This window comes from Protopterus annectens, chromosome 9.part0, assembly GCF_019279795.1.
Source record: "Protopterus annectens isolate FY-2018-M chromosome 9.part0, PAN1.0, whole genome shotgun sequence".
NCBI lineage: Eukaryota > Metazoa > Chordata > Ceratodontiformes > Protopteridae > Protopterus > Protopterus annectens.
In genome coordinates, this window is record NC_056743.1 from 1163290938 (window position 1) to 1163308758 (window position 17821).

General features: G+C 39.3%; 1 protein-coding gene across 1 annotated transcript in view; it reads right to left on the minus strand.

Annotated features, from left to right (window-relative positions):
- Positions 1 to 6256: 6256 nt before the first annotated feature.
- LOC122811898 (membrane-spanning 4-domains subfamily A member 4D-like) overlaps positions 6257 to 17821 on the minus strand; it is a 394276-nt gene continuing 382711 nt past the window's right edge. The window contains exon 5 of the mRNA XM_044084048.1: positions 6257 to 7327. Coding sequence (XP_043939983.1) covers positions 7238 to 7327 — 90 coding nt within the window. The 3' untranslated portion in view covers positions 6257 to 7237. The remainder of the gene's footprint in view (positions 7328 to 17821) is intronic.

Consider the following 17821-nt stretch of genomic DNA (forward strand, 5'->3'; position numbering starts at 1 on the left):
GCTGTGTAAGTCATGTTGGCCTTAGTCCTAGTCAACAATGGATTTATGTAATGGTATGTACAGCATTTGCTTCTTTTTAAGCTATGCTTATGTATGAGCCCCTGCTGCCTTTTTCATTCATTTCCAGTGTTGCTCTTCTTATGCACAAAGAAAATGTTGAGGCTTGGGTGTTTGTTTAACGAGTTTATTGAATACAAACACATCAGGATGGATAACAGGAACATTGAACTTAAACTATATAAGTGGCTGACTACATACTTGCATGCTCACACTCTGGCTGTTCACTCAAAATGGAACTTTTGCTTGCAAGTGCTCACTACTTATTTGCATGTGCTGACTCACTGAAAAGCTTCTTAAAGGTATACCACACACACTAATCTACATCCTCCCTGTACTGAGCTGTTTCATATAAACAATGACATTTCAATAGGCATGCAATTATACAGACACTAATAAAGAAAAACAGTCATATCCAGGTTGCCATGCATCTGGAAGTGGGTTTTGAGATGTGACCTCATAGCCGGCCTTAGGCATAGGCCAACTAGGTGGCTGCCTAGGGCACTGCTCTAGCAGAGGTGCTTTTCCAGTATTTATTTGGTGTAGGTAGTCCAGGATGGGGGGACCAGGTGGAGTGGTGGGGGGCACCGTGGAGTCCTTTTGCCTAAGGCACCAGTTGACCTAAGGCTGCTTCTGTGTGACCTGATCTTGTGACATAATACTTAGGAAAGGTTTAGCAACAGGGACAGTCACTGGGGAATGTTCTGCTTGAGGAGTCTCAAGGATTTTCTCAGGAATGGGGATTGCTGACGGAATGTTCTCTGGAACAGGAACATTGGACAAGTCACTCTGAGAACTACAGTCTTTGTCACAGGCAAGATGCTGCAACACTGATTCAGACCCTAACAAATGCTTCCAATTTCATTTGAATTCCACTCCTTGTGATTCCACAATGTACAATCTAGACTCTTGACACAAACTTTTACAAATCTGATGTGATCAAAATCTTTTGACGCCTGCATCCTCATTATCTCTGCTTTTTTCAATGAACTAAGTGGTTTGTTGATTTTATCAGAGCAAGACTTTTGGGACAAAATCTTTTTCAACAGTTGGGCTTTCACTGTTTTGTTGTTTTTGGCACGTGGAACCAATAAATTACTGCTGATTGGTAATGTGGTTCTGGTTTGTCTCGACATAAGTCTCTGGGCAGGTGAGCCAAGATGTTTATCACAAGGAATGTTTCTGAGATTTAACAAGTTGAGAAAAACAATGGTACTGTCACGTCTGGATTTCTCTAACAGCTGTTTTGCACTCTGAGCTCCAAGGTCATCCAAGCTGTTTGACTGAGGGCATTCAGGACTACTCGTAATTTGAACAAAGTCACACACTTCTGCAAATCTCTTGAATTGTTGACTTAACTGTGCACCATTGTCAGAAATAACTCTGTGGGCTACCATGGACAGAAAAATGTCACTTCAATTTAGTAATGACAGTACTGGAAGTTAGGTTGGGAAGTAAGTCAATCTCAAACCAATTTGAATAAGAGTCTACTAACACCAAGTAATGCTGACCATTCCACTCAAAGATGTCTGTAGCTAATGTCAACCAAGCTAGTTCAGGAATCTGGCTTAACTGAAGTGGTTCTTTCTGTTGATGCGGCTTTGTACTATTACATACTGAACAAGATGAAAGTACTTTCTCGATATCTCTTGATACAGAAGGGCAAAATACAAGACCTCTCGCCCTTCTTTTCATAGAATAAGTTCCTTGGTGGCCATGATGCAAGATGTTAATATACTCTTGTTGCAAGGACTTTGGAACAATCACCTTAGGACTATTTGTCTGCTCTGTATGGAAAATACGGTTGCACTTCTACTAGTAAACAAGATAGCTTTGAAGGCCATCATTGACTGATAAAGTGGTTCAGCTTCTGGAGAATTGGATCTGAAGCTGTGAGAGTTCTGAATTCATCAAGACATGTGGAAGAAAAATTTCTCACTTCCATGACCTCAAATCAAGTTACTCATTGTTATGCTGTTCAGTGTCTTTTTTGGGCAATCTGGATAAAGTATCAGCAAGATAAAGAAGTTTGCCTTTCATGTAAATGCGATTGAAATTGTACTTCTGTAATTTGAACATCCTGTACTGCAGTCTAGCTGGAGCTGTATGCACAGGCTTTCTCAAAATAGTGACTAAAGGTTGGTGGTCAGTTTCAGTCTGGATAGCTCGACCATAAATATAATCATGGAACTTAGAACATGCAAATGCAATTGCCAAAAGCCCCCCATCAATCTGAGTATACTGCATCTCAGTTTGGGTAAGAATTCTCGATGCATAGGCTACTAGTCTACCTTCTTGAAAGATGACTGCAGCTAGACCAAACTTAAAAGCATCACAGGAAAGTGTAACTGATGACTGCAGCTAGACCAAACTTAGAAGCATCACAGGAAAGTGTAACTGGTTTGTAAACATCGTAGTAGCTGAGAGTTGGTGGGTTGGCAATTTTCTGCTTCAGGACATCAAATACTCTTTGGTGCTGTTTGGACCATGACCAAATTACATCTGTGCATGTCAGTTCTCTGAGCGGTACTGAAAGTTGGCTTAAATTTGAAATGAACTTGCTTAGGTAATTGACCATGCCAAGAAAACATTGTAGAGCTTGAACATTGTCTGGAACTGGCATCTTGAGAATTGCTGTCTGTTTGGAAGGATCTGCTCGTAAGCCTGAACTGGGACACAAGTGACCAACATAAGTAACTTCTTGCAGCCTGAACTTGCACTTCTGAGGATTTAGCTTAAGATTCACTTCACGTGCTCTTTCCATGTTCACCTTCACCACTGCCTTCTACTATAATAGCACACTGATAGCCAGAAAAAAAAATTGCTCCATCGCATGCTGAAAGACTTCACTGGCAGAATTTATTCCAAATGGCATTTTCAGAAATTTGTACCTTCTGAATGATGTACTGAATGTGGTCAACAATGAAGATTTTCAGTCAAGCAAAATTTACCATAATGAAGTCTTTGCAGCCAAGACAGAAAAAACAGTGGCATTTGGCATGAGAAAAGCAACCTCTTCGACTGTGCGCATTAGATGATGAGGTCACTTTAATGCTTTGTTCAGATCTCTTGGATCAACACATTTTCTGATATCATCTGAGCTTTCATTATGAGCTACCACCATGGAGGATACCCATTCAGTAGGTTCTTCTACAGGACAAATTACTCCTAGCTGCACCATTTTGTCTAGCTCGGCTTTAACTCTGCTCTGCATAGATACTGGAACTTTCTGTGCTGGTCTGATAACTGGGCTGACCTCTGGGTCTAATTTCATAGATTACACAATTGGTAGTTTGCCTAGATTGTCTGCAAAAATATCAGCATATTCAGAAAAAATAGTCTGGGTGAAATATGAGCTGTTGTCATTCAGGCTTACATGGCGGACTTCTTTAAGTGAAAGTAGTCCCATTTTCAAACAGTCTCTGAGACCTAAAAAAGATTACACATGCCTCTTGAAATGAAAATTGCAAGTCATAGTTGTTCCCAGCATAGTAATATGAAAGCACTACTGAGCCTTTGGTTTGAATCTCTTCACCACCATAAGCAACAAGCTTTGCACACTTTCTCAAATCAAGTTGTTCTCCAGCTTTTACTCTAGCAAGTGTTTCTACTGACATAACACTGCACTTTGAGCCAGTATCTACTTTGAGCTCTATGGGACACCCATTAATCTAAACAGTACAATAGATCTCATTCTTTGCCCACAAATCTACTGCATTGACTGTTTCACCAAGCATAGACACACCATCAACATAAAAAGTAGGGCTGCATCTTTCTAATTGATCAACTTGCCTCCTGGAATGCCTTCTTTTAATTAAAAAAATGCCTTATTTGATTTACAAAACCTTTTCCACTTATTGCAAGAATGACACTGCTGTCCAAAAGCTAAGCACTTTTCTCCTTTGGGTTTATGATTACCACCACAGTTATGACAGTTGATTATGAAGCTGGGGGGCCACATGTTTTAACTTTGCTGACTTACCCTTATGCTTCACTGAGTATGTCCGCTTCACAGAGCATGCTGTAGAATTTTCTGGAAAGACTCAGGGTTTCCCAGGGACTGTTACATGTGCTTCGGTCTGTTTCTAACCATGTGCTGCCTACTGACAAATCTCAATGGCTTTATTTAATGTTAAATCACCATCTTGAAGCAAAATGTTTCTCACTGTGTCATTATTAATAGCACACACAAGCCTGTCCTTTATCAACTCATAACTCAAATCACCAAATCTGCACATTTTGGCTTTGTTTCTCAAGTCACTTAGATATGCTGCAAAAGTTTCACCAGGCTTTTGATCCCTTGTGTAAAATAAGTGCCTTTGCATTGTAATATTAGTTTGGGGTTACATATTTCTCTAAATTTACATTTTAAGTACTCAGAGTCTTACAGGTTCATAGGTGTTTACTAGGCTAATAACCACAATGGCCTTTTTAAGCCTAGCCATGCATCCTAAATTTCTGACACATTCTGATACCCTTGTTACGTGCAAGCATGGGCCTGGGAGATGAACCATTTACAGGTTACCTGTGTCCATTAGAGACATAGGTGCCAAACCAGGGATGAATTTCCAGTTTCCCATCCAATTGCCCAAGTTGCACTTGAATTGGGTTAGGGAGGAACTCTGCTTCACATGGATGGGGAACCTGTTCCACAGATCAGGTAGTCTCTGGGATACATACCTATCTCTCCAGCAGATCATATGCATATCCTAGGCAAGGTTTACGTGTTTAGAATGGGTAATTCTGGTGCTGTTTGTTTTGTGGATATGCAAGAGGTCCATCTGAGTGGGGTTTGGCAAATCCCTATATGCCAGGCGTAGATCTCCCCTCAATAGCCTGTAGGAGACAGAATACAGGGATAGAGCCCTGAGGCAGTCTGCAAAGGACATTTTACTTACAACCTGTATTCTTTTACTGAGGAACCTCTGTGGATGTTCCAACTGTTGGATATGCCTGGTTAGGTATATACTAAATGGGGGCACTGTACTCAGTGATAGCCTAGGTCTGATGAATGCTGACTACAGTGGAACAATGACTTCCTTGGACTTGTATGCCATACATTTGTTTATAAGTTGTGCAACACAGAATGATTTCCTCACCACTGAAGACATATGATGATCAAAGGCTAGATTACTATCTGTGTATGTACCTAAGTCCCTGACTACTGGGTCAACTCTAAGGGGGTGTGTTGTCAGTATGACAGTTACCAGGGATGGATGACTTCCCAAAAGATACTATTCTTCCCTTGTTTCAGCCGGTACCACTATATGGCGGTCTTCACCCTCCCCTGCAAATACAGCAGGTGCATACAAAGATGAATGCTCTCGTTCAATGGCCTCTGAATCAGCTAAATTAAGCAGAATAAATGCTGTTGTACATGCATCTTTGAGAAAAAGCAACTTGTGTAAAAATACTGTATTCCTGCACAAACACTCTTCAACTTTCTGCAATATTATCAAACACAAGTTGTGTAAGTATGCAAAATCGTACTGCCATGCCCACAGATTACAGTAAAACACAATGCAAAATGGCCCTTGTAATTATGTACAAACATTCACACACACGAAGTACTTGTGATAATATTAAAATATGCAATACACTCTCTGAAATACTGCACTTTGCGAAATATGCCTTGAAATAACTGTACTTTGTGAAATATTCTTTGAAATAATTTTACTTTGTGAAATAACTATACTGTAATACTGCACCCACTTGGAAACATTTTGCACACTTCGGATACTTTGAACAGCTTTAGTTAATACAAAATGTAGCACATATTGAACAAATGTAGTCGTTTTCCCTTTTTTGTACATTTTATGTGATTCAGATATTGTTTCAAACGTTTTTGTAACTATTTCAAATATTTTTATCACTGTGTCTGTTTTGGACAGTTCATTTAATAAGAAATTCATTCTGAGTATTCCGAGTGTTTTGTTTTATATTTTTATCAAAATAAATCATTTAAGCCAGTTTTAGTACCTGGAATTTGTTTCTGATCTGTTCTGTGAGTCGTTTGAGCAGTTGGGATGATCCACTCTTGTGTGTATATATATATATATATATATATATATATATATATATATATATATATATATATATATATATATTCCTCCAACTTTAACAGATTGCCTCATGGCTATGACTCTGGATCCCATTCTGATACCATGCCGTTCTTCTTATACAGATGAAGATGTTAAGGTTGGGTGTTTAAGTAGTTTATTGAATACAAACATCAGGAAGGATAACAGGAACATTGAACTTAAACGGACTACATACTTGTATGCTCTCACTCTGGCTGCTCACTCTAAATGGCACTGTTGTTTGCAAGTGCTCAGTACTTACATGCATGTGCTGACTCTCTGCAAAGCTTCTTAAAGTTACATCACACATTCTGATCCAGTAACAGATTTTCTCCTTGATAATGTGCTGAGTTTTAGGAAAGCACAACATATAAAGGGAATTATATTTTTTATACAAAAGCATATGTGCTGGTGGAAGATAAGGACTTTTGTCTACCTAATCTCCCACTGTTCTACATATAGGCTGAAGTACAGAATCTACTTGCCCAACAGCTAATTTATGCACCCCCTACCCCTAAGAATAATGTCATTGCTGATAAATATTTATTTTCTTTAAGAGTAGCAATATGCATGCTTGCTGGTAAAGACTCACTACTTTGTAATGTGTGCAAACTCCACCACTTGTGTCATCCTTGGTTCAACTGCTGCTCAAAAAATGATGTCCTGGGTGATACTAGTACAGGCCCTCACTAGTCCTAACATACAGCTTTGCTGTGTCACTCTTAAATCTTCATTTAGGGTGAACAGCTACAGAGAAAGAAATTAAGTAAAGAGCTAGGATTATTCTAGTGTGTGTGTGTGTGTGTGTGTGTGTGTGTGTGTGTGTGTGTGTGTGTGTGTGTAGGAATGGAAGAATGAGGCAAAACAAGCATTTCCTTTCAGTTGGAAATATGTATTATATTTTCCAAAAGACTGCAATATGTGAACAAGGTATTGACATTTTACATGAACATGTACAACAAGTAACATCATTCTTACAATTTAATTTATAAAATGAATGCATCAAATCTAATAATAAAACATTTGGTGTGTATACAGCTTGATTTATCGTACATGTCTTTCTTTGTTTAGGCAGGACCACTCTGCAGGTTCCAGTTAGGCTAACATGACTCGGCTTCAGATGTTGCTGTGATAAGAGGAACAGCCATACTTTCACGCCCAGGAATGCTGATCTGCTGCAAAATAACAGGCTGCAAAATGGAAGCACAGGCAAACCAAAATGTTAAATGGTATAAATACTGGCACAGTATCTTTATAACTTACCTTACTTTGATGCAAGTCTCTAATCTAATATGTAAATGTAATAATACATTCTCACCTAAACTTGAGAACCACTGATGTCCTTCTTACATGCTTCTTCCACTTAAAGAAAGAAAAAATCTAGTTCCTCTATCTCTCATCTAAAAAATATCACACTAGGCATTTCACCTCAACTTGCTTCAAAGCTCCATACTAAAATCTCCCCATGTTATCTATGTTCAAGAAAAATGCAGCTCTTCTACATTGCAGACCCCCACCAAAATTCTCTTCTCTCCTCTGACCAGGCTTTTTCAGTTTTCACCCCTAAGCTCTAGGATGAACTAGTAGCAAACATCAAAAACAGCCAATCCCCTCAGAAGTTCCACAGCAAGCTAAAGAGAAAGTCAGCTACAAAACTCCTGACCCTTTGCATCCAGCCCAACTCCCTTCAGAAAGCCATACTTCTGATATCAATGCTTTATAATACTCTCAGTCACCATATAACGCTGTTACTTAACTTTCACCAATTGACAGATATTAGAAAAACATATCAGAAACTCACAGTCCAAGTGCAGGCAGCCACAAGCAGAGACGGGGATCTTCGCAAATAGAATAAATAAAATGTCAAACAGTATGCGCGAGCACCCCTAATGGCAATAAAACGTAGATGAAATCCAGTAAATAAAAAGCTTCTCGCTCTTGTATAAAATAAAACACCATTTATTGACAACGTAGGTTATAAGAGTTTGAAGAAGCCTTATGGCGAAAGCGCTCACTCTACGTTGTCAATAAATGGTGTTTTATTTTATACAAGAGCGAGAAGCTTTTTATTTACTGGATTTCATCTACATTTTATTGCCATTAGGGGTGCTCGTGCATACTGTTTGACATATCAGAAACTCAGTCTAGCTGTATAATTAGTGGGGCGGAAGAGAAACCAGGTTTGAATGACAGAGTTCAGATCAAACCTTTTTTAAAGAGTAGGAGGGTATACAGACCTTAATGAATTACCCCACTAATTATACAGCTAGACTGAGTTTCTGATATGTTTTTCTAATATCTGTCAAACTGGGAGATGTATTAAGCTCTATGTTATGAAATTTTAGATAAAGTGTTTAAATAATGTTTTAATAACGTTTTAAATATTTCAAATATTTTATATGTATACGATTATAGATATGCTCTAGCGCTTTAAAGAGTGATGTATTTTATCTAATTGGTGAAAGTTAACACCCTATCAGCTTTGGAGGAGGTACGTTTAAATGTTTAGTGTGTTAGTCTGCTTTGTAAAAGTTTGAGAAAGCCTACGGGTGAAAGCGCTTACTTTTGTTACAATCTGAATAAAGTGTTTTAAATTAGTGGAAGTTTCGTTGGAGTTGCTACATTGAACAGAACTACCTTGACTGAAATAGTTTTTGGTAGTACTCGCTAAATAGTGAATGGAATTGTGACTGGAGCCGTTAAGTAACAGCGTTATATGGTGACTGACATTATTTATTTTCTTACAACGCTGTTCCTGAACTCTGTTGGTTTGCTGTGCAGCATTTGGGTGCTTTGCTTTTTAATACTCTACTAATAATGCTTGCACAGCAATTTTCTTGAGTGTGATACGTACTATGTTTTGTATATGAATCTTTACTCACATGCTTCCAGTGTTACTCTTCCTTGCATAAAGTCATACCATCATCAAAAATAGCCCATGAATTTATTAAATAAGAACAATCAATAAAATCATTTCTTAAAACTTACAAACACCATTAATACATATCACTGAAAAATTAAAATATAAACAAATTAAAAAAAAACATCCTTTGAAACAGTAACTTAGCAGCTCTCATCTTTAATAGTGAACTAATGGACACCATCTCATTAATGTCTGGTTTCTTATGTGCATTTAATGGAAATGGTGATATCACTTTAAATGGATTAATTGGCTGAAACTCTTGTCACCAATCAACTACCACTTACTTTGTATAACTTCAAGGATTTGTTGATGTTACTCAGTTCTGAAGAAGTCTACTAATATTTGAAGACAAAAACTTTTTACTGGTTCCTATCTCATTCCTTTCTGTATGTTTTTTTCTTTGGTTCTTGGCTGAAATTTCATGAAGTTATCCACCTGCTTTGGTTATAGCTTCTAAACAGCTTAGATTTTCGAAGAAATGGATCCACTGTAGTGCAACCCACTACCCTGGTCACCAAATAAAAAAATAAAATAAATGTAATTTAATCAGTTCTACAATGTGTTTACACATGTGTGTGTGTGTGTGTGTGTGTCAAAATAAGAAGACATTTTACACAGTACAGCACAATTCCAGTGCTCACTGTATATCTTGTGTCCTCAACAAAACCCTTCTGCAACACTGCACTTGGAAATACTGAGTTAAGTGGAAAACAATATATTATGGAAAATATAAATCTGCTGGAAACAGAGCAAAGAATTATGAAAATTATAAGGGTGATACAAGGTATACCTACAAGTGGCCAATGTGAAATTGCTCAAGCATCACCAGCCTGAAGCAGACAACACAGAGAACCACAACACTGATCACTATTTTCAATAGGAAGTCACTGCTGGTATGACTTTTAAATATGCACCAGCACTAATTCCCTTCTTTTAGGAGGATTTTATGTTTCTTCGATTTGGTGTGACCATGGAGTTGGTATATAAAGTCTGAGGTGTGAGGGAGGTTTGCCTTCACATCAGCATTGCAGGGGACTTTCCCTCTGCAAAAAAACACTTTTACTTTACTTTTCGTTTTTTACCCTTCTGTGTTTCAGGCATTAGTTTTTGGCATTTCTGAGACCAGGGTTTTTCCATTCAGTGTTTCATAGCAGAACCACAACACAATATTTCAGCAGTGAAATGTGCACTCATTGAAGGAAAGGAAGAAAGACATTATGTTACATGGACAGGAATGACTCAAACTAGGCAGCAGAGTAAATCCCAGAAGAAAGAAAAAAATAATGAATGTTAGCAGTTCAGTACCTAACATCAGTATAATAGTGATGTAGCCAGGAATGCATTTGTGTGTTCAAGAATTTGTTGGCATCTGGTGAAGTAGAAAGAGTGCCACAGAGGTTTATTGCACCAGGTAAAATGCCTAGATGGAGCACCCCATTCTTTTCAAACAACAAATCTGCATGTTCATGTTCCTGCACTGTGATGGACTGGCATTCTGTCCACAATTAATTAGCTGCCTTATGCTGACTTGCTGCTAGGACCATCACCAGCTCCCTCCCCATCCATAACAGGATAAAGCAGGTACCAAAAAATGAATGAATGAATGATGAATGACTGCTTCAATGCACATTGCAACAGCTGTAATATGAACCCATAAAAATGTTGCTTTTAAAAAACTTTAGATAAAAAAATACTGAATGCCATACTGAAGTACTTGTACATTAAAACAAACAGTAAAAGTGACCAGGCATTCAATACCTACTGTATAGGCTGTATCCCTGAAGCCTCATGTTCCATATCTAAAACAACATGTTTTTAAGTTGCTTATAACACACAGAAAGAACTGCCCCATTCAGAATAAAGATTTATAGTCACACGTTTCTGTCATCTCTCCAGATAAAGAAATCAGTATGCATTTTATATATAGTGCAGACTAATTGCAATGAATTAAATCTGAAAATCTAGACGACGTATTCATACACACTGCACATGGTTGTACAGGGCTATAATGCACTAAAACCCACATGCCATGCCATACACAATTCATAAATGTCCGTCAGATACCTTTGTACACTGCAGAGTATGGACACACACAACCATACAGCTCATAGAAGTCCAGTTACACAACTGATATGCAAATGGAGACTTACAGCACAGCTCATTACTCACAACCAAATGAAAGACACATTACACTGTGAAGGGAGCAATGAAAGACAACATACTGCAAGGAAAGCAGCAGCTTAGTGCCCAACCTCCCAAAATGATGAGGGGCTAAACAGCATAGCATAGCCGAGCACCAGCATCATCAATCCCTAGAATGGTACCCCTGTTGGAAAGGGAAAAAAATAAGTGCATTGTCACAAAGAAATATGGCCTAACCCAAACAGACTAATGTATCCAGGCTCTCATCAATGACAGCAGCTGTTGCACTCAATCTCTTTGTTAACATATTATGCTAATGATGTTCTCTCCCACAAACCACAGAGGAAGAAAAAGATGAAATTAGCAATTAGTCTGAGGAGTAAGGCATCTGGCACATCTGTCAGTTTGTGCGTGTGACAAGACAGTCTTTTATGTTTTGCATTTAAACTTTGTTGACCAGGTTATAGTCCCACTAGGCTAATGGCTTCTCTTTAGGGAAGACTTGAGGTAGCAGTTCATACTGACTAGGAGAAATTTGACCAGGGCATTGGGAAAATTCCCCTTCTTTTTGATTGTGTTGCCAGAGGGCAGAGACCAGAAAGAGAATGGAGGAAAAGAAAGTGGACAACATTCGTGAGTAAGGTTTGAAGTCAGTAGGCATGAAACTTCAACAGAAAAAAGAGTCTTGTTGGATATAAGTAGTGTAGAATGTGAAGTACTGCACATTTTAATTACTGAGATACAGGAAGGTGGTTTGGATAATGAAGTTTTATGCGTTATCATGGATGAGGCGGAAGTGGAGGAAAACATTACATTTGCATGGTTGGACATAATTCCTGGAGAGTTAGTGAATGATGCAGAGACATCACCATTAAAAGAGGTGGATGTTAATACTATACTAGCACTGACAGGAATGGTGAAAATTTGTATGCAGCTATTGTTTTGAGGGGAGTAGAGAAATAAAACTGAAAAAACACAAACCTGTCAATAGAATATAAATTAAAAAAGGGGACAGTAAAAGACAGGTATGTTTTTTGCGTGACAACGGCGCATTAGGCTTTGTTCCTGAAGATATAAGGGTGTTCATATATATAGTAAACAAACCCTTTTGTGAAGTGACTTTTGAAAACTTTCAACTGGCTGAAAAGCTTGCGATGCTATTTGAAACTAAATCTTTTGTTCACCTTGGAATGATTTTTTTTATTAGGGATATGACATAATATTTAAAAGAAAGCAGAAAATACAATTTAGGACTGCAGATTTTACTAAAAATGCATTTTGAGGAGAAATGTAAAAATGTGTATGACATTAAGAAAAGTGGTGGGTGGGAGATTTTTGTAAGTTTGGACTGCACAGAAGGAAATGTACATATACATTCTTGCACATGCCTGGTGCTGTTCTTATTAATGAAAAGGGAATGTTAAGATATTGGGGTAACTGTAAAGCTGCTCTCATTGTGGGATGGCTGACCATTTATTTAATGAATATCCTAAATGATGGTGCTTTCAATGCAGGGAATTAGGACATGGGGTTAAAAATTGTGAGATGCTACGCAGGAAGTGTGAAAGTAAAAAACATTTGTGATTTGACTGTGATAAGATAAATGATATAGAAAATGATAATACATTAAAGGGAACTGATGATATTTCAGGAAATGAGAAGGAGGTGAGTGTGACAATGTCAAATGAAGAAGGGGGAACTGTTTGTAAAAACAGAAGTGGAAGAAGGGGGTGCTATTCAGGTGGAAATACCTTTGAAAGCACTGGAAATGAAGAATGTGAAGGGGTGAGGAAGATGATCTGGACAAGAGAACTATCTGGAAAACAGTAAGAAAGAGAAATAAAATTACAAAAAAGCTGTAAAGGGGTAGAAAGATAATATTAAGAATGCCTCTGTAAACATGAATAGTATAATATAAAATGTTGGTAGAATGTAAAACCATGATTTAATAAATGCAAAATATGATATAATTTGTTTGCACGACATCAGACGTGATAGTACTATGCAAAGGAAACAAGTAGAGACAATTTTTGGGAGGAAGGTGGTAAGGATTTATGGTAAAGATATTTGTGCTGGAGTTGCTATAATGGTTAAGAAAATTAGAATGAAAGTAACTGACGTAATTGTTGTAAAGTCTGGTAGGAGTGTAGTGGTTGATATGAGATGGTAAAAAGTTATGGAGAGTTGCACTTGTGCATGCATCAACTAAATGAAATAAAGGCAAATATTGTCTGAAGAAATGTTAACATTTGGTTAGCCTAATGTAGGTATTATAACAGGCAACTGTAATTGTGATTTAAGGAAGAAGGTAGGAAAACTTATCTTAACTTGTGGCAGCAGAGACTTATTTGACTTATATATATATCCATTACTAAGTAGTAGGCCTAAGGCATCGAAGATGCACACAGTCATACCTCTCAAAAGTACTGATGATCACTCCATGCCCTCAATTTAGCACCACATATTTGTACTGGAAAATTATTACATTGAGAAGTTGGAAAGTAATGATACTCATTGCAGTTTCTGACTTCATAAACCTCACAAGATCATTCACTATAAAGATGTGAAATTTTGATGCTATCAACTGTCTAAGTTCCCAAGGCCAATATAAGTCAAAGGTACACTTACTAGTTCAACACCATAAATACAGACATACTAAGCACAAAGTTAGCTATGCACACTGAGCATCAGACACAAAGCTTTTGTATCCCTGAATCCAAAAGAGAGAAAACAGGGATATGGCACAGTTATCACCACTTGCACAAGGCATTGTATGGGGGGGGGGGCAGGAAGTCTAGGCTGACACAAAAGGTCGGTGAGTGTGTGTGAGTAAGAAAGATAAGAAGGCAGACAAGTGGATAAACAATAAATGGCCAGCGAGACAAAATGAGTTACTGTTGTGTGTGTCTGTAGGGGTCCTCCAGGTGAAATTGGTGTGCAAGTGTCAGCATGAACACCAAGCTCTGTGCTGGCTCTACATCTTGGCATGTCAGACAGATGTGAGCCATGCATGGTAGAGGTGGCAGTTCATTGCTGTCATTCCTGACCATGAGAACTGGCTCTGCCAGGAGTTGCACTGGTAGGTCCACGCTCATATGCAGTGTTGCTACCTGAATGTGACTGATGCCTGCTGGATGGGTTCCCTTCAAAGGGATGCCCAGGACAACGACCCCATGGCCTGCCACATCTGGGTGTGGACAGCACATTCACTGTTGAAGCGGTGAAAGTACTGCCACTATGGGAGCGTGATGAGGCAGAGCCACAATGGCTGGCAGCAGATGATGTGGCTGACCTACGCCCACAAGGATGCCTCTCCCCTCCCAGCAGATGTTCCACCACAGACACTGCTCATTCCATGACAGACACCCTAAGTCCATCAGACACCCCGTCATTACAATGTGTCATTCATCCAATCCAGTGAATCTGCAACATGGTGAAGGCAGTCACACATGTCAGACTGTACCACATACACAAGGCTGAGCATTTGTTTGGAGCACCTATGGAAATGTGTCTGTGCCTCCATGACAGCATAAATATATGCTGAGTGGCACGAGAAGAGACACTTGCAATAAGTGGAGGAGGGACAGCAGCTCCCCCACCCTGAGCATCCTTATCAATTCTCCTGCATGGCACCTCACCCACAATTTGGCTACAGCCAAACTCAACAGGCAATGAAGCCACAGTAGCCATACTTTCCGGATCAATGTCCTCACCCTCCACCTGTCCAATACCCATGGGTTTACTGGACTGGGAAGGCTTAGGCCTACTGGCTGTGTCTGCTGGAAATGCAGGGGATGGCTGTATATCAACCTCTGTGTTAGATTCAACCTCTACACCCCCTCGACTGTGCCTCAGTTTGGCCACCATCATCATCATCAAAGTCTGCTGATACACTGACATCAGAGGGCACTGGGCCCACACTCCCACTGTCACGATCACACGTGATAAAAAGCAAGAAACACAGGAATAAATTAATATCTGCACTACTATAGAGTAATATATGCTCACAAACTAACAGTGCTGCCATTATTACAGACAGTACAGCAATACACACAACAGGCCTGAGATCAACATCACACACTACAATATTTCTTTAAATTGCTCAGTAATACTGACATAAAAATGTTTGCCTTACCATCTGCACATGAAATACTCCTCTGTAGTCCAGACGGTCCTGGAAGAAGTTAAGCAAGAGGTAAAGGCAACATCATCACAACTAACAGTAATTATGTTAGTTCTTCTTTTGGCTTTTCCCGGTTAGGGGTCGCCACAATGGAACTCCGGTCCGCTAATGATTGGCAGTAGATTTTTTACGGGTGCTGAGGTGCCAGCTCAGCTCCCAACTTTCAACGAAGGCACGCCCATTCTAAGCATGTCTTTCGAATGCCACTCGACCACGGGGAGGACATGCAGACTCCACACAGAAGGTGCTCCAGCCTAGAATCGAACGGGAGAACCTCTTGCTATGAGGCAACAACACTACCACTGCACCACCGTGGTGCCTCTTTATATGTTCATTAAAAATAATTTCAACAAGAACATGGCTGACAACTCTAACCTAAGCTTATAACTGTAGCAGTCTTCAATCCATCCCCCCAAAATGACATGTGACACAGAAAATTTCAATTGTTTTATTATACAACACTATTCAACTGCTCAGATACCAAAGCCTACCTGAAAACTCCTCCTGGGACATGCTTGCCATCTGCAAAACTGTTGTTCCAACATCCAGGACATGCTGTACTGCAATCTCCTGGGAGCTGTCTGGATCCCTGCTACTGACCACGAACTCTTCACTGGGGGGTTACTGGTGGTTCTCTAGCAGGCCCTCCCCTGGTAACCATCTGGTCACATCCCACTACATCTGCTCTCCTCTGTGCAGATGTGATCATGTCAGTGGCCATGTGGTGCAATTGCTTGTATGTCCTGCCGTGCCACCCCATGGAACTGACATCATCTATTATCTGCCGACATATTTGCATCCTATGTGGCATACCTCCCTGTCCCCTTTCTAGCAGAAAACCACCATGTTGCCTAAACCCATCCACAATCACCTGGTTCTTAGCAATCGGTAAAGGGGGGGGGGAGTCTCCCTAGATTGACACGCCTGGGTGGCATACTCCTAGGTGTCCAAAAAGACAACAGAAGGATAACACACAAGTATCACAAAACTACAACATAACTTTTTCCAGATAAAACAGAAAAGGTAGTCAGTCAGTACTACCTGCTGGAGAAATATAAAACAGTCTACAAATGTAAAATACTAATAGGCAGGATGCAAAACAGAGAGAGTAACAAGAGCAACATATCCTTGTTTGTGCCATAACAGTAACTCAGCTTTGCTCCTACCCCAAAACAACAGTCCATCCTTGTTTGTGCTATAACAGTAACTTGCCTTTGTTCCCCCACCCACAAAAGAAAAGCTTATCCTTGTTTGTGCTGTAACAGTAACTCACTGTTACTCCCCCACCTACAAAACAACAGTCTACCCTTGTTTGTGCCAAAACAGTAACTCACCCTTGCTCCCCCACCCACAAAAGAATAGTCTGTCCTTGTTTGTGCCATAACAGTAACTCAGCATTGCCCCCCCCCCCCCAAAAAAAAAAAAAAAGCACAATGGACACATTTTGCTAACAAACCATCTTTGAAATGCTAAAAATTCTATCAAAGGAACTGTCCCTGAAACATTTGTATACATTCATCACATCACAACACATTCCATTTTTATGTATTGACAGTTATGAATACCTCAGAAATGGCTTGGCAGTTGGCAAACATGCCCATGCATACAGATAAAAGTGTAAAATCCTTTGCTTCAGAATTTTCTTAAATACATTCCAGCATGTGCATTATGTAGCTGAACAAATGGAAGCACACCTTCTGAAATTCAGTACTCCTCTGTGCAGATACATCCCAAAGTAATAGCACATCTTCACTCTTCTCCACATAAACAAGACTCCTCACTATTGTTTGCCTAGCTACATGGTTGCCTTTTTATCTGGTGTAGATTCGGGGCTATCAGCATGGTAAAGATGCAAATGAGGTGTGAACTCAATTTCTGAATCCCAAAAAAATTGGATCTGTGTAGGGACATATACATAGTGCAGTCACTCCCTCAGTGTTTGGTTTTAATCAATTACAAATGTGACTGATTAGTGGTTGGGAGAAAGAAAAACACAACATCACAGCAGGCTGCCTTACTTCCAGTGGGTGTGTCAGGTCACATCTACAAAGTGTTAGATGTAAGGTTGGAAATGTAAGTAAATAGCACACAAGTCACGGGTTGTATTCCTTCACATCCAATCTGCCCTTCATTTCTGCCAACTGCATATGATATTATTTGCACTTAATATCCTCACACACTTTAAGGCCAATGACATAGAATGGATTACACATGGCATGTCTCAGATTACTGCTCAAGTAAATGAAAAATGGCCAACAAAAATGTAAGAAAAAGCTGCATATTTGCAAGCAATAATCACAACAGGCTGTGTGATCACTAGGTGCACTACATCCACAACTACTAAATGTACAAATACTTGTATGGTTTGACATCACTGTAGATGCTGTATTAATGTTGCAGTTGGTGATCCGTGTATTGAATAAAGTTCATTGGTGT